At 43.0% G+C, this 26,690-nt stretch overlaps 1 protein-coding gene across 1 annotated transcript in view; it reads right to left on the bottom strand.

Annotated features, from left to right (window-relative positions):
- frem2a (FRAS1 related extracellular matrix 2a) overlaps nucleotides 1–26,690 on the bottom strand; it is a gene marked incomplete at its 5' end in the record, with an annotated part of 60,150 nt that overhangs the window by 27,901 nt on the left and 5,559 nt on the right. Inside the window, 2 exons of the mRNA XM_084564710.1 lie at nucleotides 12,575–12,721; nucleotides 24,579–24,668. Of these exons, the coding sequence (XP_084420836.1) occupies nucleotides 12,575–12,721; nucleotides 24,579–24,668 (237 nt within the window). The remainder of the gene's footprint in view (nucleotides 1–12,574; nucleotides 12,722–24,578; nucleotides 24,669–26,690) is intronic.

Genomic DNA, 26,690 nt, shown 5'->3' with positions numbered 1-26,690 from the left:
GGTTGGTTGCTATTTGGCTCTGGTGAAGTGTAGCAGACAAGCCCTCTGGCTGACTGTGATCATTTCTCAGTGTGTAACAGAAGGCTGATATTGGCATTTCGTCTAATTAAAGCAAAACTCGAAGGGCGCTCCGGTATCACTCAACCACACACATAGAGTCAATAATTATCAAAATACATCCTCCTGGATTCTGATTTCACGGACCAAATGTAAAAAGGACAGAACAAAGCCAATTAAATTTAATTGGACTTTAAGGTGTGCCTCGCGCAAGAAAACCCATTTCTGACGGGGTTTGCCGGTTTTCATACTCTGATCATGTACATCTTCGTTTCTTTGATTTTAACTGATTAATTGCGAGTCTCTTTTAACAGCTAGAGTTAACAAGCTTTGATTTCGGCATCGTTTGAGGGGCTCCCTTCATCATGACAAACCTCTCGGCCACTGAGGGCGGCAAACTCGCCCCGTTCATCTACTCCGTCAGTAACATCGGTTACACAGCACAGAACAAACGATCCCACCTCTGATGAAGAAGACTAAAGAAGAAAGTGAGCGACGTTGCCTGAAACCAAAGTCCAAGTGCACTGGGTTTGTTTTCTCAGTTTCCTAAAGTCAAGGATCATTTCTTGTGAGTCCAGAAGCGCAAGACATTTAAGTGTGTTTGCGAGCCCGTCTTCAGCTCTGTTCCGATGATCAGTTGATCCACATCAAATGAAATGCACACCATAACATGCCTCCAGGAGGAAGGAGAAGTTGCAGATCTTAAAAAGGTGGAGCCTCATTGCGCCACCGTTGCTGGACTCCCTGGAGGGGAGAGACACGCCTTTTCCTGCCGGGTCGCACCGGGGTTCCTCCTCAGCAGGGGAGAAATATTCCCTCCTGAGGGTTTTTGATCTCTATGGCTCTGTTCCTCAGAGCTACAGTCCTTTGTGTTTGTGTCAACGCAACACACACACACACAACCCTGCTCACAAACACAAGTTCTTTTTATAGCTGCAAACTTTGCTTTTTTTTTTTTTGTTTCGTGTTGAAGCTTCTTTCACTATTGTACCAAATACTGCAGTAACCTGAGTTTGTCTCAGTGTAAAATCTACAGTTTTGTGCATTATATCATGAAGCTCATTTCACCTCAAGGCAGCGGAGATGAAGATGTGCCAAAAAGAGACTTCGGGGGTCAACGGTTTCTGTTCTCTCCTGGTGAAATACAATTATCTTCTCATCCACTCTGCTTAGCAACACATCCCACTGGAGATGACATATCTCCACCCGGTAAAAAGTACACCTTGTTAACGATTTCCCATTTACGAACCGGAGCAGGGGAAGACAAGAAAAGGCCAGTGCAGGAATAAAAGAAGAAAAAAAAAGAGCCTTCAAGGCGAGCTTTGACTTATTCAAGGGGTTAAAAAAAAAGGAAGAATCAAAATTCAATTCCATCTTGTTTCCCTGTGGGGCTCCTCATAGTACTCACACGGCAAAGAAGAGAAGAAGAATGATGGAAATAAAAAAAAAAAAAAAGGAAAGGAAAGAAAAGGAAAGCCATGCAAAACATATGAAGATTTGAGAATCGGGGGGGTTCATGAAGGGAGCAAGAGCAAGACGACGCGGAAAAACAAAGACGGAGGAGAGCCAGCAGAGATGCAATGCAACGGGTAACAACCAAAACACACACCAGGAAGTGAGAAAATCAAGACGGAGCAAGAACAAACTGTGAATGAGTACAGCGCAGATAAAAAGGTAGAGACGAACTAGATATACGACACAGAACATGTAAGATAAAGTCGTGTGGACTCAGTAGGCAATAAGGGAGAGCGGAGATGAGAGGTGATGATTTTAATGAGTAAAAGCAGGTCGGGAGCTAAATGACCTCGCAACGGAGCGATGAGGTGAGGAGAGATTACGGATGAAAGGAAAAGAAGGCGAAACGAGTTAAGTGGGTTGACAAGTCGGCGGGACGGCTGTCACCGGAGAGAGAAGAAAGTGTCGGGACTAAATTAAGCGGGTGAGCTCGAGGACACACGCCCGTGAAGAATTAGGCTGGATGTTGATATCTGAAGTGTGTGTTTGGATTTCCTCAGAGGGAGATAAGAGCTAGAAAACAGCTGAATCCAGTCTAATCCCTTTCCTCTTGTCCAGTCCTGCTCTGCCTGCGCTCTGCTTGGCGGGGGCATCTTTGAACCTTGATCTCATCTCTGCGTTTCTCCTTCACTGATCCCCTCTACCTGTACGTCCTGTTGTGATGGACTATGTGTAACAGCCCTCCACCACTGTTGCCTGGCACCACACCGGCTTTCATCAGCTAACCCATGCAACAGCATCAGGCTTCTGGCAACATCGCCGGGCGTCCTTTTCTTTTTTTTTTCCCCCTCTGCTTTACCGTCCCTCTCCGTGACTGATCTAATGCAATCTATCAGTGCATCCAGAGATATACTATCTGCATTTACCAGGACATTCAAAGTGCCTTTTTGTTTTTCCATTCTATTTATTTTTTTTCAATCCAATTATCAATTGCAGCTCCGGTTTTCATCGAGACCTTTGAGCTCTGCTACCACTCTGCCATATCCTCCATTAGCACGCTACATATAAAAACTGACAGATGGCGGAAACAGAGGTTCATATTTATCGTCAATTTGCGACTCGGAGCGCACAAACAATTCAGTGATTAAAGCCGGAGTGCCAGATTTTAACATATAAATGCTTTCAAGCCCCTGCCAACCGGTTCCAGACAGCGCTTATTAAACTAATCAGAGCCAGGTAAGTCTCTCTCCATACTGCAGAACGTTGGAGTTATAAATCTGGTGCGTGAGGCGACTTTCCTGGCTGGTGCACCGCTAGCTATGCGTTCAAGCCAACCAGCAAAGATTGGTTTTCCAGAGCTGAAAAGTGGAGCAACCACAGTGATGGAGACTGAGAAGCCTGCAGCAACTACGGTGGAGCATATGGTTGGAGAAATAAGAGATATGAGAGTTAACAAGGTTCTGCGAAGATAGAGGGTATGTAGTACGCAGCCATGTGGCGTGCAGTAGTGTCTTTTGCGACAAGGACAGATAAAATACAATCTAGGAAGCATTCAAAGGAAAAGTTTCTGCTCCCCCAGATAACTCTGTGTTCAGAGGAAGGATTGCATTCTGAAAAAGAGAGCGATCGCCAGAGAGGACAAACGCAGATTACTATTTATAGAGTATCACTGAAGAGTATTGACTGAGTGGGAGTATGCGCATACATCAGCAGTGTTTGTGTAATCACTGGCAGCTTTAACCAATTAGTCAAATGACATAAAAAAGAATAATCTGCATAAAATGTAATAATTGATTACAATTTCTTTATCAACAGGTAAAACATTTACTCTGTTATAGCTTCCCAAACTTAAGGATTTATATAACTTTAAATCATTCCCCCGATCTCAGCCATGTGGCGTGCAGTAAAACAGGCAAGTCATTTTTAGACACTGGCTGCAAAAGATTAAAGACCAGGTATGTCATTATGAATATATACAGGAAAAATTGTTGCGGAGTTTGCATGTTCTCCCTGTGTCTGCGTGGGTTCTCTCCGGGTACTCCGGCTTCCTCCCACCACCCAAAGGGATGCTCATTAGGTTAATTGGTGATTCTAAATTGGCCGTAGGTGTGCATGTGAGTGTGAATGGTTGTCTGTCTCTCTGTGTTAGCCCTGCGATAGACTGGAGACCTGTCCAGGGTGTACCCCGCCTCTCGCCCGATGACAGCTGGGATAGGCTCCAGCAGACCCCGCGACCCTTCACAGGAACAAGCGGTTACAGAAGATGAATGAACGAATGAATAAATTGTTGCTGACGTCAGTGTGGACATTGTATAAACCATTCAATAGAGCTGATTGAATACAGCGGTTGCCACTTCAACCTTTGAGTCATTATGTTGTTAAATGCGTCTCAGTCTTAAAATACTTTTCTGCACACTTCCCGTTTCATCAGCGTCATCAACGTTCGTGTTTTTGTGCGCTTAGAAAGGTCTCGGAACTTCAACAAAGGAATTCAAACAGCAATCATACCTTCAATTAAAACAGAATCTATATCGGTACTTCTTACATCATTTCTCAGTAACCGCTGGGAGTCACGGTGCTAGATACCGCTGATGGCGCAGCTAGCTGACAATCACCAATATCGAGGCAAAATGAGGCAACCCACGAAGAAGAGCGATCGAGTGAATCCTTCGTGCACACTGCGAAACTGTCCACCGGGGGGCGGGGAGAAACTCTCAAAAGTCATTAAGACGTAAGCTGAGCTAAATTAGCCAATACTGAAATCTATGAAAGCTATTAGATTGATTACTTTATGTTTTCACAATTGCATGTCGCCCTGGACGGGACCATATTTCATTATCAGCCCTGAACAGAATTTGTGCAAGCAGGCATACAAGAATCATGAGATAAAATATTAATGTCAGAGGGACTTAGGCTTGGTGTTGTGGAGTACGGTGCACCTATTTTCTTACAGCCATGTTAAATATTCATTTTTTTTAATCTCCCTCCAAACCACACACAGCTAAACATGTTGTCGCTACATACAAGGAACTTTCACACTGATGCATTTTAGCACCGTGTCAACATGCCATGTTAGACATCCCGTGTAAAAAACCTGGCTTTAAAGCGCTGCGTATTATGTGTGTGTCGTCAGAGATAACCAGGTGCTCATACGCCAACTGTGTAAAGAGATGAGAGTCAGAACGCGCGCTTTCATGTGTGCCCTGGAGATACACTCAAAACCTCCCCGAGAGGAATCAAACATACAGTCGTGCATGCACACACGCAGATAGATAAGTCTCAAAGCTTACATAAACTGCTACGCCGTGATGGAAACACATGACCTTACGATTAGCGGGGATCAGAACGATGATGAGAGGTGAGCGAGAGGGGAAAAGCTGCTTACAGCTGCTACTTCTCCCAGAGTGAACCAGCTGAAGCATGACAAAGTCAGTGCTGAGAGGGGCATTCAGGGACAAGATCATCATCCTTTTAACCTTCCAACTTGCACAAACACTCAGACATAAGCACAAAAACATGCTGGCCTGTTCTTTCCGGCATCAAATCACCTCCATCTGCTGGTCAAAAGGCTTATTAAAAAACTCTGGCATTGATGTTTGTGTAGCTGGCGGGATTTGAGATTGGAGCGACACACAGCAGCGCGATCTCTGCCCACTCTGTGTTTTGTATACGGATGAGCGTCGCAGGCAGCGGGATGCTCACTTCATTTTAAGTTTCCCGATGATTCACCTTTTGTCTGTGTTTTGAACGTGGGGGAAAGTTTTTGTTTGTGTCGTCGTCAACCGCTGTGAAAACCCATTCCACAGCTTACTATCGCTAAAAGGCAAAGTGTAGCCACTCTCATGCTGTCTACGTTAGATCAGTGGGGCTGAATTTTAACAGGAAAGCAGGTCTCATTTGGAGCACAGGTGCAGAGTACATTGCAAGATTGCAAGTTTGTTTTAAGTCTCGTCTGAATGTCATCTCAATCTCTTCCCTGCTATTTAGGGACCTGACTCGATAAATCTGCCTGCATTAAACCACCTTTTGCACTACAAAAAAAGGTCATCAGTGAGGTTGATAAGTACTTCATCACTAGGGCTGAAACGATTCGTCGAGTTACTCGATTAACTCGATTACAAAAATTGCTCGAGGCAAAAACTCTGCCTCGAAGCCTCGTTAAATTCCTATGACGCGCACTATACGCGCAGGGATCTGATTGTTCCACACGGACCGTTGTTTTGGAAGCACCTATGCAAGCACACCACTAGCGCGAGATACATTTTGAATTTAGTTGGCGCGATGGCGGAGAGTAAAGATGCCCATAAACGGCAAAAAATGTCTAAAGTTTGGGATCATTACATTCTAAAAAAGGAAGAGAACAAAGTGCAGTGTATATACTGCAAAGTAGACCTGGCGTACCACAGCAGTACAAGCTCAAATGATCCAGCATCTAAACAGAAAACATCCACATGCTGTTTCACCAAGCGTCGCTGAAACAAGGTAACGTAACCTAAACCTATACATTGATGTTCGCTGATTTTAATCGCAAACTGTATGTAGCGATGTCATGATGCAGTTTGACTAGATATGATTTTTAGCTTCAGGGGCGGAGTGGCAATCGGGACGACCGGGCCGGCCGAAGGATTTACGCAGCGGATCACAAATTGAGCGGCCGCGAGGCGAACGCGACCGGCCTGAGCTTATCAGAATCATTGAAATTCTTGGCACCCTCATCTCTCTCACTCTTCCTCATGCACAGCACGCATTCACAAACAAACACACAGGTTGCTAGGTTACCATAGCAAATAGGCTCACCCCAGAAATTATGTATTATTTGTTAGTAGCCTAATGGTAAATGCTGCAGGTGTAGAAATCTACATAAAACGGATATTTACTTTGATGTCAGGGCTAGACTACAGCATGAAACTTGTTGTGCATATTAATAAATTAAATTGCTTTTTGTTTTACAGTAAGTTCGCTTAACTGTATTGTTATGTAATTGTTGGCACTGGCACTTTTAATGGGTAAATTGCAATACATGGGCTTAGTTTTGGAGCCAAATGTTGGAGTTGGAGTTCTCTGTTTTTTTGAGAAATAAAAGGCAAATGCTTGATCATTTTACAGCCACATAATTTTCGTTATGCATTATTTGTTTTGGTTGTTTAAAAACGTAAAAAAAATATCCGATTAATCGATTAATCGATCGATAAAGTGCTAGATTAATCGATTACAAAAAGAATCGATAGCTGCAGCCCTATTCATCACTCAATTGAATTCAACTGAATATTGTACCTTATCTTATGATATTCTTGAACTGATCATAGTATATCACTTCCTGACTCACAAAACACTATAAACACTTCAGAGATTCATTATCTAATCATATAGTTTCTCTGGATGGCTTTACCTTGGCCTCCAGTACTACTGCGAGAAAACTTTGTGTTATATGTCACGAGGATATGTCCTTTAATTCACACATAAAGTAACTGACCAGGACTGCCGTCTTTCTGCCACGTAATATCGTCAAAATTAGGAACATTGTGTCTCAGAGTGATGCTGAAAAACTAGCTCATGCATTTGTGTCTTCCAGGCTGGATTGCCGTAATTCATTACTGTCTGGCTGTCCAAGTAGCTCTTTAAAAAGCCTCTGATGGGAATTATTTTTGGTTCCTAGAGTTTCAAAAAGCAGAATGGGAAGTAATGTCTTCAGCTGCCAGGCACTTCTCTTGTGGAACCAGCTCCCAGTTTGTGTTCGGGAAGCAGGACACCCTCTCTACTTTTACGACTTTCTTTTTTGATAAAGCTTATAGTTAGGGCTGGCTCAAATGATATCAAATCAATTCCTTAATTATGCTGTTTTAGGTCTAGGTTGCTGGGGGATGATACACTGAGCACCTGTCCTCTACTCTCTTCTCTCTCACACCGAGCCCTATACTCTAATGTCTTTTCTCCGGCACCAAGCTCCTATCCTCTTATGTCTTCTCTCTGGCACCGAGCTCCTATCCTCTAATGTCTCCTCTCTCACACGAGCCCCTATCGTCTAATGTCTTCTCTCTCACACCGAGCCCCTATCCTCTAATGTCTTCTCTCTCACGCTGAGCCCCTATCCTCTAAAGCAGGGGTCACCAACTACATTTGTCGGAGGGCCAGAATTTTACTGGACACTCACCTTGGGGGCCGGACCCCCAAAAATTGAAATAAAAATATAATTTTGGCATAAAATTATCACTTAATGTTTATTATTTGTTTATATTTTTTCATTTCATTACAAAACTGAAGGCATTTTTAGCCTTTATGAGTCAGGCTCCTATCACTTGTACCACAGTCAACCACCAGGAGTGATAGAGATACTTTGTCTCAATTCAAGTAAACTTTATTTATAGAGCACTTGAAAAACAAACAGATAAAACAAAGTATCGATATAGGGCTGTTGTCCCTGGCTTCAGCGCTAATACAGTTTCAGTTAGTGGAACGAAAAGGCCTCTTAACACAGGTAGGCTAAAATGGCACTCTCAAAGGCCATGAAACGAAAAGTTGACGCGGAAAACAGATCCTTTAATGACGAATGGACTGAAAAGTACGCATTTATCATGCCAACCTTCAGAAATGCGTTACCTGTGTGCCTCATTTGCAACGAAACTGTTGCTGTCGCAAAAGAATATAATCTGCGCCGTCACCACAACACTAAACACACAAATTTCAAGGATTCATATCCTGAGCAGTCAGAGGCCCGAAAGAGACAAATTGACACATTGAAATCTGCGTACTCCCGTGCAAGTGGCATTATTACTCGAGCTTTAACTGATCAAGAGAGAGCAACGTGTGCATCAATGCAGGCTGCCTGGGTGCTTTGCAAACATAATCGACCTTTCACAGAAAGTGAGGTTTTCAAGGAGTGCATGGTCACAGTTCTGGAGGAACTTGCCCCCGACAAGTCCATGGACAGAATTATTGCAGCTGTCAAACAAATACCTCTCTCTGCTTCAACTGCCGCGCGTCGTGTACACGTCTTGGCAGAGCATGTCCAGCAAGTTGTCATTGAAGGGATCAAGGAAGCCAAATACATTTCGTTGGCCATTGATGAGTCCACGGACAATACGGATATCTCACAGTTGTGCGTTTTTGTCAGATTCTTTGATGGCAAAGATTTCCGAGAGGAGCTGCTGGCATTGCTTCCGCTGGAGGACAACACCACTGCTGACATCATCTTCGGAAAACTTGAGGATTTTTTTAAAAGTCATGGATTGTCCTTTGATAAAATCAACCTGATAGTGACAGATGGAGCACCTGCTATGATTGGCAAAAACAAGGGTCTGGTGAGCAGAATAAAGACTGTCGCTCCTAAAACTAACGCGCTTCACTGCATTATCCATCAAAGTGTGCTGTGCGCAAAGCTAAGTGGGGAGCTCAAAGAGGTGATGGAGAAAACAATGAAAATTATCAACCACATCAGAGGAACCTCAAGCACACAGCATCGCCTGTTCCGCAAATTTGTGCTCGAATCCGAGGCTTCTCATGATGACCTGTTACTCCACAATGACGTGCGCTGGCTCAGTAAGGGCAAAGCACTGGAGCGCTTCGTTGAACTCCGTGCCCAGGTAGTGGAGTTTTTGAAACAAAGCAAAGCAAAAGCGGCAGCTGACCATCTCCGCACCATGCAGGACAGCGAATATATGTCCAACGTTGCATTTTTGACAGACATTTTCTCGCATTTGAATGCACTTAATCTCCAGCTGCAAGGAAAAGAGAAATCAGTGGTGGATCTGGTGGAAAAACTCGATGCGTTTGGGAACAAACTTGACCTTTTTAACGCAGATTTGTTGTCGGGGAGGCTGTTGCATTTCAGCACACTGAAGAAGGTGGGACAAAGCCACGTAACAGACAGGATGAATAAATTCATCACACAATTAAAAGACAACTTCTCCTCCAGGTTCGATGACTTTTTAATTCCCAGGGATGTCATTGGATTTGTGCGTGATCCTTTCAGCATCAACCCAAGTGGAGAATTCTCCACAAACGCAGTGAAAATGATGTCTTTGGACGAAGCGGCCATTCAGAGCGAGCTGGCTGAAATCCAGGCCGCAGGGGACCTGAAGGCTGCTCTCCGTGGTGCTGAAAACCTGGGCGCATTTTGGTTGTCCTGTCCCGAGGAGTATGGTACATTGAAGACGCTGGCTATGTATGTGCTCACCATGTTCGGTTCGACGTACACCTGTGAGGCTGCGTTCTCCAAAATGAACAACATAAAAACACATGAGAGGAACCGGCTGTCACACCAGTCCTTGGAGGACTCTTTGCGCATAAGTCTGACAGCGGCCAAGCCTGATGTAAAAAAGTTGGTGTCAGAGGGGAAATGTAATTTTAGCCATTGAGCAGTGTGAGTAACCTATTTCAGCCTTGTGATTTGAAATCGCTATAGCCCACTTAACGTTTTATTTGATGTGCAAACATTATTTGTATCCTGTTTTTGTTCGGATACCAGGTTAGTATTTATTTACCATGCTATTTTAAGTTATGCCAGCCAGTTGGTTTTCTCTCCTTTTTTTGTACGGAGAAGTCTGGTTTGAAGTTTGTTGAGACTTTGAAATAAAAACCAAACGTTAAGTAGGGGGCATAAGGAAAAGTTATGTGTGGAAAATAACAAGAACTGTGTGAAACAATAAATGTAAAAAAAAAAAAAAAAAAGTGGAGCGAGTTTGTCCTCATTTCGGAATAAAGCCTAAATAGAGTCATAATTGGTGGGGATTACTGATAGTTAAGAGTCTCAGTCGTTGTTGCTATTTTCAGTTGCTTTAATAGTGTGGACCACATGATATATTCTCCTCTTTTTTTTTTCTCCTCACAATTTTCGAATCCAGTCGCGGGCCGGATTGAACAGTTCGGCGGGCCAGATTCGGCCCGCGGGCCGCCAGTTGATGATCACTGCTCTAAAGTCTTCTCTCTGACAATGAGCGCCTATCCTCTAACGTCTTCTCTCTCACGCCGAGCCCCTATCCTCTAATGTCTTCTCTCTCACAACGAGCCCCTATCCTCAAAATGTCTTCTCTCTGGCACCAAGCTCCTATCGTCTAATGTCTTCTCTCTCACACCGAGCCCCTATCCTCTAATGTCTTCTCTCTCACGCTGAGCCCCTATCCTCTAATGTCTTCTCTCTGGCACCGAGCCCCTATCCTCTAACATCTTCTCTCTCACGCCGAGCCCCTATCCTCTAATGTCTTCTCTCTCACAACGAGCCCCTATCCTCTAATGCCTTCTCTCTGGCACCGAGCTCCTATCCTCTAATGTCTTCTGTCCGACACCGAGCCCCTATCCTTTAATGTGTATTGTCTAGCACCGAGATCCTCTAATTTCTTTTTTAACTTCTTCTCTACTTTGTCTCTCTCATTTTTGTACTACTACTGTATCACATGGTTATAGCCTTCCACAGTATACAGTGGGTTCTGACTCTAAGTAGCATTATATAAGCAATACCTTTATTTTCTTTTAGAAAACAATTACTCCAACATACATGTCTTTGAACTGTGGGAGGAAGCAAGTGCACCCGGAGAAAGCCCGTGCAGGCACAGTGAGAACATCCTCCACACAGAAAAGCCCCATCTAAGCAGCAGGTTTAAAACCCTAAATTTCTAGCCGCATGCCAACCACTGCTCCACCCACTACAGTGATATTGTTGGGGTTATGTATGTTCGGTTTAAAAAGAGTTGCAACCTCCAGTGCAAAGACAGCAAGTTATAGAGGCAAAAAATAAGACACTCCACAAAGGCTGAACAACCACGAGCCAACAGTGTTTGGCATGCAGTAAAAAGTACAGACAATCAGGCAATAGACATGGACAGCTGAAAAACTGTAGGCGAGCTTGGGTTGTTTGATCTCTTGTGATCACCAGTCATTAATATCTACAGTGCTGCTTTAGTTAGAAACAAGGAGATGATGGGGTGTCAATTCTGGTGATTGTAATAGTAATAATGTCAGTATTTTTATGTTTTTATCAGTAACGTTACGTATCATTACTCATCTCATCAGTGTTTTCTTTGTAGAGCTTGTCAGAGTGGCAAAGCTCTTACACTGCTTTTTGACATGGAGGCTACTTATTCCGATGACTTCATTTGCCAGTTTGAAACAAATAAATTAAAACTTCGAACAGGAATTAAAATCATTGTAAGGCAACATGAGATCGACACTGTTTGCTAGCACATACGGGAATACAGTGTTGAGCAGTCTCATGTTGCCATGCAATTATTTTTTGGAGTTACATGCCTGCATGAGCCACCATGCCACCTCATCTAGCTTCCTCAAACTCATAACAACATTTTTTTTTCTCTCGCAAACTTTAAATGGCCTCAAGGCCAAACAAAATTACTTTGACTTAAAGGAGAAATCTAGTTATTTTGTGTGTTGAAAGGAAATGTTGCAATTGCTTTTTGGTTTGGTCACTTGCGCTGGAGAGTAATATTCCAAGTAAATGTGAGGTTTACATTGAAGCAAATGACAGGATGGTGTATGATATAAATATAGCACAGTAAGTAAAACAAAGTAGGACATTATGAAAATAAGGTTGTATGCCATTTCTTGAATTCCATAGTTGTTCTTATACCCTTCTTTTGTGTTTGTACCACAAAGAAATAGGAAATTAGAACCATAAAACAGAAAAAAAGAGTTCAAACCGCCATATTGAAGCTCTTAACGTGCTGGCAATCAAAATGCTTGTATTCTGTAACATGATGCTGGCCAGGTTTACTGTGCGTAAGCTAGTTCTCTATTTTTGTTTAGCATCTTAACATTTGCAAATCAGCAAAAACAGCTGAGGGTTATAGGAATGTCATTAGTTTTGCAAATTAGGTCCAAAATCTAAATATTGGACAAAGAAATGGGGATGGCAATAAAATGAAAAAGTTCTCTCTGGACACCATGAACGTCTGTACAAAAGGTTGTGGCAATCCTTCCAGCTGTTGCTGCGATATTGCTTTTTGCACAAAAGCAGTGGACCAACAATTCCGTCCTCGGGGCCATCGCACTGGAGTGGCTAAAACACAAGGCTCAGATCAGAAAGGGAGGGAGACAGAAAGACAAACAGACTCACCAATGAAAGAAGTCTCCCCCAGGTACCCTCTTCGTCTGAGGACCACCTCCAGGAACTTGTCCTCTTCATCCACCACGTAGTACTCTTTCTCCAGAGAGATCCAGGCCCAGTCCAGACGAAACTGTTGACCCTTAAGCTTGTTCCCACCTGGACGAAATATATAAGAAAATGAATTAAATTCTAGCGTTAACATGCAGCTAGACTAAAATGAGAGCCGGGCCTAAGCCTATATACTGTATTTCTCTGATTTAATGACCAAATGCTGCATTCATAAAAACTGGGAACGAAACATGTGAGGGGAAATTGTGTGACACAGGGGGGCATTCCTGCAAAACTGTAATGAAGAAAAAGCGTTTTAATTATTTTCAATGTGCATCCTAAATGTTCACAACACATCTGCTGCGGAACATTTGCAGATTCATAAAAAAAAAAAAAAAAAAGGGAAACCATCTGATCTCAGACATTTCCATAGCTAACCATTTTATGCGCCCCATAATTAAATACAAATCAATCATCCTGAGGATTTGAGCGTGCCAGCCAGGCTGTGTTAGTAAGGAAGAGTTAGAGTAAACGGTCATGTTAACGCTAGGCTAATAGAACTACTCAATAGCTGACACTTCAACAAGCGGACAGGAAGGATTGCTGTTTCCTGTGGCTAATTTACCCTCCTACTCCTTGGGGTGAGGACGGAGCTCTGCAACACTGAACGGAAATAATGAGAAAACACTGTAAAACTGGAATAGAAAAGAAGTGGAGGGGAGATCTTTTCTTTCTGCTTTTGTGCATTGATGAACAATGACTAACTCTGCGTGGCGTTCCTGTAAAGTGCCGTTATGAATGTCAGATTGTGTGTTTCACTGGCAAAGGGAATGTGCAGAGGTGGACTGTTTGCGGTTATGTTATGTGTAGGCTGTCAGAAAGAAAATCTAATCTCGCTCTATTGAGGGCAATTTCAAAGTTGTGTGTTGTTCCAAGTCCTTTGTGCATCTCACAGGCTGAAGCAGTACGGCTGTTAAACGCACACAAATCAAACTGTAGCGCTTCACCTCCATCATCATGATAAAGGTCATAATCAGCAGCAGAGAAGCAATGTTGCTCAAACTCTCTTCAGCAAAAAGGTGGTGCTACTCTATGACGCCGATAGCAGAGAAAATAAGGATATATACCGGCCTCCATTAATAACGAATCACGAACAGTACGACGAAGAGCGGACATGATGCTTTCCACTTCCACATCCAGTTCACGCTCGGGTTCAGCCTTCCGTTAGAATAAAGCACTAACGTGGCTCGCAGGCGTGGTGCTAAAACACAGCAGAGGTGAAAAGTTCAGCACTTTCCGGCTTGGCAGACATGGCTACAACATGCTGAGGTGAGGAGACAGCTAATGCAATCAGAGTTCGCGTACCCTCCAAAAGCCCCGTAGGCCAAGTTCAGGCTTCGCTCGATACGAAATCGCACACATCCGCCTCTCCTCGACTCCCAAGCTTCACTGCAGCCTGCAACCTTAGATTGTGTGCGTGTTTGTGTGTGTGAAGGAGGACTTATGTGTGACCTCTTTTGGAGGCGGAGGGGGGGACTGTGCACAGACAATAGGGATCTGAGCCAGTGGTCTTCAGATTGTCTTTTGGAAGGATAAAAGACCTCTCACATGTGCTGACCAAACAAAGCAGTAGCTTTGAAATCATCCTCAGAAGAGCTAAATTCACAATGCACCTCCTTTCAAAGGCTTTCCCAACAAAAACTCAGCACACTGTTTCTTTTCTTTTTTTTCTCAACCAATTAGGGATCACAGTTTCTGCACGACAAATTTCATCGATGTGAGAGTGAAGACTTTCGATGCTGGCTTTGCCACGGTTCTGGTGCTGGCTTGTGATGCTGTCAGGAGAGATTACTTTCTTGCCACAAGTATTAATATCAAGAGGCATTATTAAAACTGTTTTTGTTGACAGTGTTACCCAGGGTTTCTTACTACTTCTGATTTTCTCCTCTACTTCCTGATATTCAGTATGTTCTGCTTACGTGGTCTGAGATCTTTTACTATCAGCTCTTAACTTATCTTGCAAATCCCCCTGTCACGACTCACTGGACAATATTTTTACATTACGTTACTAAATCCAATTATTACATGTGGTGTGAAATGTTTTCTGGTCTGAAAATGACTGCATGTTTCAGTCTCATTAACCCCACTGCATGCTACCTGTACAACCCTAAACTGCAGAATTAAAAAATTAAAAATCCAAATAAAGTTACAGTAGTTAGTGAATTGACTTGACTTTTTTGAACTCAATGCCCTAAATCAATGCTTGGCTACTTGAAGCATTTGCTGAAATTTTAACCATAATATTTCACAAGTAAATAACATCTTTCAGTTTATTTTGATTGGAAAAAAAAAAGTCCAAATTCCTCGGTGGCCGGCCTTGAGAGAGACACTCTGCTACACAACAAAAATCCAACGCTGCAGTGCAATTACTGACAAAGTGTTGACAACAAAACCACGGAAGTGCCACGTCTATTTTCCTGTTGAATATAATGTACTTTCAAATAAAGAGTATCACTACAGGCTCTCATCCCACAGTCACCCACACCTCTCAGCCTTCTGCTTCTAAAGATATTTGGGTTATTAACCTGTGTAGAAGTACATTTATTCAGTCAAGAGGACATAAAACAAGTGCCGCTACCTTTACAAAGCCCTGAGTTTCTATTTTGTTCTTGAACAAGCTGCGGGGACCACCTTAAATTCTCACACTTTGGGCTTGGAGAGTTGTTCAAGTCATAAAAATTGAGGTCAAAATGGAGTTGAAAGCAGTTTTCCGATTTCTTTAAAACAGAATCTTATCAAATTCTGGATCCGACTCTGACTTGTGTCAATGTCTTTTGCAAGGCTGTCCTGAAAATGTTTTTTGGGAATTTAATTTATTTATTTTTTTTAATCACAGACTCAATGCAGGTTAAATAAACATGACATGCAGTCGCGTGGACCGCACAAAAAGATGGAAGCACCGTTTAGAGACGTTGGAGATGTGTGGAGGACACACAAGAAGAGATTGGCAGCGATGTGGCGACAAGGAAAGATGTGAAAACCAATGGGATGTCTTGACATGAGACACAAACAAATAGTTCCCCAAAGGTTTACTACAGGGAAACACCGCCCACTACTTTGGTTCCTGTCACCAAATTCACCATGCTGATAGCTGACTTGGAGCATCAGGTGAACGGAGCAGCAGCGAGACGAAGCGCCGGCGGTGCTGCATTTCTTCTTGCGGCAAGAAGAGCTAGCTCCGTCCATACACCAGCAATACAGTTAAGTTCTTCTTGTTTCATTCAAAAACATTTGGGGAGGGAAATATACAAGATGGTTACCTAGGCAACCACATCAGCAACCAGCTATCAGCTATAAAAAGATGGGTAGCGAGCAAATCGCTTTATACGTGGATGGGGCTTAACAGGCAACGTTGTAATTTTTTATTTTTTTTTCAAACTAAATGTGAGATTAAGCTCTTGGCTTCGACTTTCTTGAGTTTCATCTGTTTCTGTATATGTGTGTGTGTGTGTGCATGACAACTCACACCCAAAATCAAAGCCATTTTTTACAGAAAGACAGAGCTGTCAGCTGCACGCTACATATATTCTGCTGCCGGCACTGTGGCCTTTCCCTCAGTGCTACGTCTCTTTCTGTGTTCCTCTGCCTATGAGTCCCCAACTCCCAGCGCAACCGGGAGACAAAGGCCCGTGCAATGATCTCATCGCCACGGAAAACTTTCAAGCAACGTTGGGCTAGTAAGTAAATGGTAAATCATCTATTTATTCAGTTGGTTTCATGTTCATTTTCATGAACCTCATAACATGTGAAGAGCTGTGACACCCTCCCTGCTGAAATGGACCACCAGTAATATTTCAGCACTAATAGGAGCCCACGCACCATCCATCTGACAGGAGTGCCACTTTACATACATTTTCACAGCTGTCAAACTACTAATATGTAACATCCCCCTAGGACATTACAGTACCTTTTGGTTTATCTTGACGGATGCGTGACAGTCACTGCAGAGAGAGGCTTGGCATGTGTGCAACTGGTGGATCACAAAAAAGTGTGATGTGTTGTGCGCTCAGCTGTGTCCTTCTTCTGCAAGGTGTGTGTGTGGCCAGGCATACAGTAGACCGAAAGCAAATCATTTTACAAGACTTTTAGAACCACAATCTAGTGTCTGTGTGTGCAACCTGCACTCACACTTTGCTCAAGGCAATCAGCATGACAGCGGATATCTCCTGAGGGGAGTTACCAAGTAGACTGACTGGGAATTCATAGCCCCGGGTGAGTATTTAAAACTCTGCTCAACTCAAAGTCAAATTGAAGCCAATGCAAGTTAAGTTCTTTGTTGTTAATTTACAAGGATCAAGCATGGTCCGACTATCTGGGTCGATACCATGCAAGCATGTAGGCAATTACTTCTTCTAGTCACTGCGTTCGATTAATCACCTAACAGGACCGCAACCCAAACCTAGAGACAAATCTGATGCTGCTGTTTGCGCTTCGGAGAGTACGACGCGTGCCCGTGGGCAACAAAGGAAGTGAAGTGCACATACATCAACCCGCCTTCTCCCACTCACCCACAGGAGATAAAAGTTGCGTGTGACAGAATAATGCATTGTTTCCTCCCTACATTCAATAGCCATCAGGCATGACTGTGCTGCAGAGACACCTTAAGCGACCCTTGCACATGAAACCATAAGAAACCGATACGAGAATCCTTCACTCCTTTGAAGTTCTTCTTAATAATACGCTTAATAACTGTGAGGTTCTTCCACTGATGTCTACAAAGGCCGCCGTATCCCGCCATGGGCATAGCTTAAAGGGAGAAGGCTCGGGGACGGAAATGTCTCAAGCTCTATATGTGCATGCAGTTTTAAAGCTCTACGTGTGCGTTTGTCTGTATCCGAGCGTAAGCGATTGCACGTATGTGTGCATTCTGCAGAACAAGTAAAAGCATTTATTTTCCTGCAGGATTTTATTGTGCTCAAGTCTCCCCATGCCTCCATTATGATGTTTAACAGAGGGTAAGTTTAATGTATCTCAGGACAGTGGCTGGGACTCTTGAGAGCAGGACAAATGTAGCCGCTGAAAGCTCTGGTTTCTCCTTCTCTCTATTTTATCCCTCTGCACTCATTTCCCTCCCATTATCTCCTCAGACTCTTCAAAAAACAAAATTTTTGTCCTGCCAGAAAATATTCATTTTGACGTTAGCCGTTTTCATAATGTTTACTTTCAGATATATGGTTTTTATTAGAAGCCTCTCAAAATACAAAATAATAAAGCGGAGCTCAGAAAAGCTCCCATGTGCTGCGTAGTTTTATATTGCAACGCGAACTGAAAAATGGGTATTCATTTTACGTCGTGATGCTCATGATTTAAATATAAATTAAAGGCCTATGAGGATACATTAAAAATGAAAAGGCAAGAAACGGAGTGGGTAAGGATGATGTATGCAAAACGGAGAAACTGCGAATGAGATTTTATGTGAACTGGAAGTGTCACTTTCCTGCAGTTTCGTTTTGTAAAGAGAGGGACTCAACCGTCGCATGAGAAGATGGAAGGACAGGGTGAAAATGAGACGAAAAGACACAGCTAAGAATAAAAGGCAACATGGTAACTGAAGATCAAAAAAATCTAGTGCTGTTAATTGGGAGCAATGTAATGTATTCACATAGTCAAAAATGTAAATCAGAACATTTTTCATGGCAAAAATGCAGAAACTTTTTTGCAGCGATCTTTTCATGAATGAGATGAGATGGTCTTCGGTCAAGTTTGAGCGTTTACATGTCAGGCATCAGCTGTCAAGCGCTGAGAAATAAAGAATCAAAGATGATTAAGACACTGAAATAAAAAAAAAAACTCAAAGTCTAACGCTCTCATCTCGAGGTTCTAACAAGACGCAGATTCAACATCGCAGAATGCGCTGTAATCCTGCAACAGAGATATCCATCGGTAGCTGACGGACAGACTCGGCAGGCGGGTCTGGTGCCGCCGGTGTGACAGTAAATCCCGATGACTGAGACAGAGTCGACGCTTGCTACGATAAAACCCCAACATATTTTGAGGTTTAACTCAACGAGACTCTAAAGCAGAATACTAAGAACGCACCTCGGGAGGGAAAGAGGACGCCCATGCGCGAGACAGGCAAAAATAACACCAAAGGGACAGACGCCGAGGAGGGCAAAAGAATCGAAAATGAATAAAATACGCTGAACAAAGATCTTAGGGTGACAGTGTGCGGAGAGGGAGATGAAGAGGATAAAGACGGCGGAGCTAGGGCCATGGGAGAAGCGAGTGACAGTAAATTCCTGAACAGACAGATGAAGAGAACCCTCTCCTAAAGCCTAAAGCCGAGGCACATTTTACTCTGTGCATGTGTCTTCGTGCGGCGCGCTGATGTACTACCTTGTAATTCGGCCCTGATCAGAACACGCTGCCTTGACAATAAACGGTCGAGGGATTAACCTGGTCCATTTGTGACCACGGTGACAGCCGGTTCAAACATGTAATTGTTACTCTGAACTTCCAAAGCTGCTGAGATCTAGTTGAACAAACTGCCGGGAAGCACCAATATGTTTCAGCTCTCTGCATTAAACACGTCCACAGATGAGTTTAAATTGATTCATTCAGCTATCGAGTTGAAGAGTTTAAAAGTTATTAGAGAAGCGGTTTAAAAGCAGCCCAGCTCTTCTTCTCCTCAGTCACGGTCTCTTTCATCCATTAGAAAGAAAGTCCGCGCGTACATAAATAATTTGCCGCGCTTATCACCGAACAGAGTGGAGGGCAACCCAAGGAGGTCATTTCATCTTAAGCCTTGGCGCTGCTCTGATGAAAAAAAGGCCTTTTGATGAGACGAGGAAAAAGTGACAGCGGCACCACAGACCCGCAGCGAATCAAACAAACAAAATTGATGATAACGATGTGGTGCCCTTGCAGTGTATGTGGGGATACTTGGTCTTCTGGATCTAGCGGAAGAAAAAGTTTTACACAAAGTGTTTTGTTGTGATTAACGGAGATGTGCGAAGAAAAGCATGTGACGCCCATTGTGTGCAAAGAAGCGCGGATAAAATGGGGATATAAAAGCAGCAAGTGGTAATTTAAGAGGATGTATCGTCGTAACCCGAGATGCAGCAGTGGGAAGTCTGGGCTGCTCCAAAGCAGGGAGGGGTGGGGACGGGATGAAAGGAGTCTATTGTAACAATCAATCTCATTTGCAGTGGAAGAAGAAGCACGGAGATAAAATAAAAAAGCAAAAAAAACGTTTGCCTTCACAAAGGTTTTTAGATGTGCGTTGATGAAATTCCTGCTGCTACCCACTGTAAGTGAATGAAATTTTGTTTTCAGTGCTAAGAGACTTAAAAATCCAACGCACACAGTTTGTCCTGACAAAATGTATCTGTTACTCTTAAGATCTCACAAACCATCAACTTTCTAATGTATGTTTTGATTGGAGACCATAATTCCTTTGTTAGATTTTGAATATTGAGGTATATGTACACCGATCAGGCATAAAGTTATGACCACCTTCCTAATATTGTGTAGGTCTCCCTTGTGCCACCAGAACAGTTGTGACTCATCAGAGAATGGACATGGGCCTTCTGAGGGTGTCCTGTGGTGTCTGATAACCGGATGTGTCAGAGGGGGCCTTTGGGTCCTATGGGTTGAGGGGAGGGGCCTCTGTGGATCATCCCACAGATACTTGATCAGTTTGAGATCTAGTGAATTTAGAGGCCAGGTCAACACCTTGTCCTGTTCTTCATGTTATTTTGAGTTGATCCTAAAGCGTTTTTGTGTGTGTGTCTGTGTCATTGCTATGGGGTGGGGGTGTCTGGTCTGGTCTAGGTGTGTGCGTCATGTCTAAGTAACACCTACACAAATGCCAGATCCAAAAGTTTCCTAGCAGAACATTGAATTGTCACAAGATGGTCAATGTTATTCACGTCTCCTGTCGTAATGTCATGCCTGATCGGTGTATGTAATGATCATGTTATGCCCGATCGCTGTATGTTTCATCTTCTGGCTCCCTGTGAGCCAGAAGATCAGACTTCAGACTGCTCTGAACGCGCGGTATCAAACGCTCTTTTTCTGCTTTTGTGATGAGCTGATGTCAGCTTGACACAGATTTCTTCATGCAGCCATGTGCTGCAGACGCGGCACTCTACACTACATTCTTCTTGGTAAATACACGCACACATTCTCACAAAAATAGTCTACTTGAGCAGTATTATAGGCATTTAGCGTACAAATAACCACCGGAAATTAAGGTTTCCAGTTTCCTTTAAGGAAACTCCATAAGAGCAAGAGGATGAGATGGTGCTCACAAGCAGAGGATTCTGCAAAGCCTGCCAATTACAAAAAAAGTGGTCTTTTAGTCAGGGTGGTCTTAAAGAGGAGGAGCTAAACACTGAAGCTAAAATTGCCTGTTTTCTGTCAGAAGCTGAGCTAGGGGCTGAATAACAGGCAGTATGAGATAAATAAGGATTTCTCTTTAACTGTGACTCCTTCAAAGTTGCCCTAGTGGAGCGAGAGGGGGGAAATGCATAATAGGTCCCCTTTAAATCCGTCCAACTGGATTGTGTTATGTGTGAGGGGAAGAAATCTTTGAGACTCATCTCAAAGCATGGGAAATGAAAGTAGAGCTTCCTGCATAATGGGGAAAAAAAACACTAAAGTCAGGCTTAAAAAAAAGGTGTGTTCAGAACTGAAACAATAATCTGCACTGTTGTGATGATCAATGGATCCGTTTCCAGCGCCAGCTTTGGAGGATTTTCCGCTTTGTTTTGTACATAATGGTAAAAATCATTGAGTTTCCAAGATTTAGTCAGAAAAAAAATAAGACATTTTCTACTTTTTAATGATAATTTACACACAATAATAAACAAATCACCTGATAATGAAAACCATTGTTAACTTCTTCATTGTAAGTCATTTGTTTTCATGACCATATTTGTAATTTGTTGTTCTTCTGCACCATTATAACTTTCTCATCTTCCCACAAAGCCAAAGAGAAGCCTGGGAAACAGGCCGTGTTCCAGCCCATTACAGTTAATAACCAGAGTGATCCTAGCTGGTCTTAACCTGTGACAGAAGGTTCTTCCTGCCACTCTGCCCCTGTAGATGAGCCTGTAATAGGGCCACATAATTACCAGTGGCTGCCTCAGAGCTCTGCCCCGCTCAGACGCCCAGGGCTCTCATTACCCACAATGCTGCCTGGGCTCTTAAATATCAAACACCTCTTTGTGCTGGAGGCCCGACCGCCCCTTAGCCCACGGCTATGCCTCTGAGCCCTGTTGTGCATGCATGTGTGGGATTCTCTCCAGAGGTTTGTGTCAGCAAACATGAGGAGTAGGGTCTTAACACATCTTTATAACGTATAGAGATACCTGCTTACATGTACATTCATGTCTTACATGGACATAATCATCACTTCCTGCAAAACTGAGACTTGTAGACTATGAAGAAGTGATTTGGGGAATTTTTGCCGCCGTGATTCTCTGCAGAACAGCATGTTCTTAAATACTTTTGTCCTTCCTATACAAATTCTATATCCGAAATAAGTTTGCTCTCGAGAGGAAAGGAAGCCCAAGTGGATCCGGGAAAGATATGGATCGCTAATGCACACGCATGCACTTCAAGTAGAGTTCCCCTTAAAAGCCTCAGGCCTTTTGTAGTTAAGCAGGAAAGTTGCCAAGAGCAGAGAAAAAGAAAAAAAAACATGTAAGAACTTTACAGGAGCATGGTCAATCAATTAGTCAATGTTTCTCTTTTCATGTGCATAAAGGAACTGTTATTCTTTTACGCCTTTTAAGAGCATCAGAACCACAGTACGAAAAGCGCTTCTGAAAAGTGGGCAATTCTGAAGCCATTTGTGAAAGTGTGCAGTGTGTGGTCGTAGTGTCATTTGAGAAAGCGCAATTAATTGTTGGATGTTGGTGGTTAATGCGTAAGGTTCTTTAAACTACAAGAGGGAATCTGAACAGGTCTTTTAAATCTCACTCTACTCAAGAAAATGCCGGCTCCTTGGAATGTACAAAATAACCTTGGAAAGTAACCCATGATCTCAACATAATACAGCGCTCGATGATACATAGTCCAGCGATTCACTGAGAAGAACTGCATCAATTGCTCTGTGAGCGAGTACAGTCTTTAATACCGTTCCCTCAAACAGGAGTAAAATGGACAGATTGAGGTCTGAATGTGAGTCACATCTTGTTCCAGATGCATCCTGCACCTAATCACGTTTGTACTGGATGCACCGCTTCAGTTCTACGTTACATCATTACATTTTGAGAGGGAATTACACAAAACGGGTGGCGAGCGTGCAAGTAAGGCTTCTGCAGATGTAATCTTCACACTTTTTATAAATGCACAAGGTTATGGTGGAGAGAAGAAGATGATGAAATGAACCTATAGTTGGAGCTAAAGAAAATTAGAAAATCTTATTGCTCTAAAACACAATTTTGTGCAAGAAACAAACTTTTGCATGTGTTTTTGTATTTGGAGAGCGTTTCTGAAAACTATAAATAACTGTCTGTTACACCTAAGACGTTGCCAAAAGAGTTTGCACAACGCTAATTAAGTTAATCAGTGTCAGGCAAATCTCTCTGCATTTCACAATATGCCAGACTTTTAAATATGGAGTCTTTGGCGACGGTCCTACGCTGGTGCAGTTGGTGCTGATGCATTTTATATCAACTAAATTGGACTGAAGGAAGTGAAGTGGGAAGGAACGGTACGGACAGTGACAGAGCAGCCCACAGCAACTGGGAATGGGGAGTTACTAAAGTTACAAATGTAAGCTGGGTTCTATGAAGTCTCTGCATCTCATGGTCAGAGGATGAAATAGATAGATAAAGTAGTTATGATTACTGCCAGAAAGGGGAGACAAACGTCGCACATTGTAGCTTTAATCTTCTAATCGTGTAACTGTGTGCCCCATTTCTTCACTTAAAGTCTCTTAATGTTTCCCGTGAGTTTACATGTCTTGGTCTATGAAAATGTTCTCATTTTTTTAAGTTCTGATTCCATAATGATCATTTCTGTTGAGCAGTACAACATTTGGACTTCCTTCCTGGCTTGTTTATCTTGAACAAATGCAACCTAACCCTTAAGCTCTCTCACTCGCAGAGATTTCCTGCACGAGACTGCCAACTGCTGATTGCTCAATTAGCTGCTGCCTTCGGTAGGCAGCTTAGGAAGCTAAATTCATGCACATTGCAAGCACTCGTATAGAACAAAATGTACTGATTTTTAATTTCATGTGCATAAATCGGGCCGCAAACGGCAGTTATTACGAATGTGCAGTTGGTGGTAGTAAAAAATAGGGAGGAAGGGAAAATGTGCGGTTATTTTCCTCAAAGTGAAAAATGCTTATTGTTCTGCTATACTTTCAAATAGATTATATATGTGCAGTTTATGTCAAAGTTCTAACTATTCTGATCTATGCAGCTCGTGTTTTCAGTAAATGCGACTGTGACAAAGAAGCCCGGAGATAAAAGATACAGTAACACCACTTGACATGTCTTCCAGACATATTTACAAATTACACAGGCGGTCTCATTAACTCCCTGAACTGTGAATGCGATTTGTGTGTTAATCTTGGCACCGCGCTGTCTGTTCCTGATGAACCTGGACATCTTATCAGCTCCCTGTTCCCTGTAACTGCATTATTTGCAGCTACAGACAGAGAACCTCTGCGGCAGATTTGTCAGGTTTGATATTCGGTACCACGCCGGACGGCTAACACAGCGAAAAAAGGTAAAAATACACTGATGAGTTTATAAAATCTGACTGTAACAATTTGTAAAATTAATATCACCTTGAGGTGGAATATAAAATTCGAGAGTGGGCTCAAACGCTACTGAATGAGGGGCGATTTGTATTCTCTGAGCCTTAACAACTGCTCCAGAAATGGGAGTTACAAACACAGAGAAGTGCAACATATATAACAAATGTAAAGAGGGTAAAATCTCACCGATATCTTCAACAGAGAAGTGGAAGAGATCAGACGTAGCATTCTCTTCGTTCCGCAACACGTAGCAGATGTTCAGGTCATCGATATCAGCTGCAACAGAAAAGCAGTTTTAGTTTATTTATTTATCCTCCTGACGCGGAACGAAGAACATCTGCAGAAAGATTAAATGAATAAACAAATAAGTTGGAATCAAACGAGGGACCAACACTAAATCGCTTTACTAAAAAGTTTGATATAATTACTTCCTGAATGTAAATGACGATCGGCGTACCATTTGTTTCAAAGATACACTGCAGGATGCGTAATGACTATCGCTTCGCTCCATCTTAAAGCAAGGTGATGGCTAAAGTTTAAACTGAGAAAGACTTGTCCTTGTCAAGATTTTAAAATAAACACTTACAAAAACAATTTGCATTTCAAGATTAAAAAAAACCTTCATGTAATGTTTCATGCTGACTGCAGAAATAGCCTCAAACGCACTTTGAAGCTGTATTATGGGTTTTATGGCTTGTTCAAACACTCTCCCTGTCAAATAATTGTTCAAAGATGGAAGCTATCCCGCTCCAGCACCGTATCAGCCACAGCAACAGCAGGTCTCTAATATCACACTGGTTCAGTTCCTTATCAGCACTCAGCATGAACAATTTTCTACCAGAGAAAGCATTCTCAAAGTCATGCATCTGTAATCCACGGCGATAAGGGCGCAACCTCGTATCGGAGGCCGCTCGAGCTAAACCAAGAGCCAGCGTTCAGCTCCGACACCTGCCGAACGCCGGTGTCGACAGCCCTGAAAAACCAGGTGACGGTGGATCATTTAATAACAGAGGAGGTAAGAATGTTAAAAACAGGATTGCGGTGGGCACCTACACTTCCACAGCTGTTTCCCTGACTGACTCTGAATTACAGGGCTCTGCCTGCATTTTTTTTTTTCTCCACAAACATCTATTACAGCACAGAAAAATCATCAAGACTGCGAAAGGGCTTGGCCCCTGCAAACCACCTCCTTCAATAATAGATGTCAGAGGAGGGAGGTTCATAAAAGTATAAACCCCTGACTTCTGCCCGGGACGCATCTAGAGCCTCTTAGGTGGCTTCTCCTCACTGCTGCTTCTCTCTCTCTCTCTCCTCCGTTCTAACGCGGAGACTTGGACAAAATAATTTTATTTCTTCATACATTATACAAGCGATTTTTGTGAGAGTAATATTTTACTTTCAGATTCATCTTTTCGATCATCTGTCTGTTCGTGCAGGCGATGCAGCGTGAAAGCATGAGTTTCTCTCTGTGGCACAGACTTGAACCCAAGGACCTTACAAATATAGAGTGTGAACGAGGGGCACACTGTTCATTAAATATGTAAAGAGAGTGCCTCACGGGATGTGCCCTGGAAATGTGAAGAGTAAATAAAGAGCAAGGGATTGTCTCTTTCACCTGACTGGTTCTTCTGATGAGCCTGTTTGCTCTCTCCCTCAATCTCTCACGCCCCTTCCCTCATTCTTTATTTCTCTCATGCCACCTACACCCTCCCACCCCCCCTCCACCCCCCATCTCCCCCTGCCTCTCCTTTGCACTCTCTTCCACTTTACTTGCTCTCTCTTCACCCTTTTCTGCCCTTTGCTTTTCTTTCCCGCTGCACCCGTGTCTCATCTGTGCCCTTTCTTTTTCATTTTCAAAGACCGCAGCCGCACAGCGGTTGTCAGAAGTGTCCGTCTCCTGCAGGCTGTAGAGCTTTGTGTTTCACTTTGTGTTCCCAGCCCATGTCGGCGCTTGTCCCAAGCTGTGGCAAAAGCAGGTGAATTTTCTTACTTGTTGGTTTAATTGCCTCAGCGTGATATGAAATACGGCATTGATTGCGTCGCCTTGAACCTCAATCAGCGGCATTGTTGCCGCGATTCTGTTTGCAATATCAGTAAACACACACGCAAAACTTGGAGTCAGGGAGAAATATTTAGCTCTGTATGCTGGCGGCGTATGGCCATGTATTTTGCTGAGAGCTCTCAATCTTTCTCAGTGAATTTTTATTATGTGCAAGTCTCAATAAATTGGTAAAACTATCCGAACGCGCCGCAACTCAAATGCCATCCTGTCATTAGGAGCTCCTCTCTGACCTTTTC

This window comes from Chelon labrosus (assembly GCF_963514085.1).
Source record: "Chelon labrosus genome assembly, chromosome: 17".
Classification (NCBI taxonomy): domain Eukaryota; kingdom Metazoa; phylum Chordata; class Actinopteri; order Mugiliformes; family Mugilidae; genus Chelon; species Chelon labrosus.
This window is presented reverse-complemented; position numbering and strand designations above follow the sequence as displayed.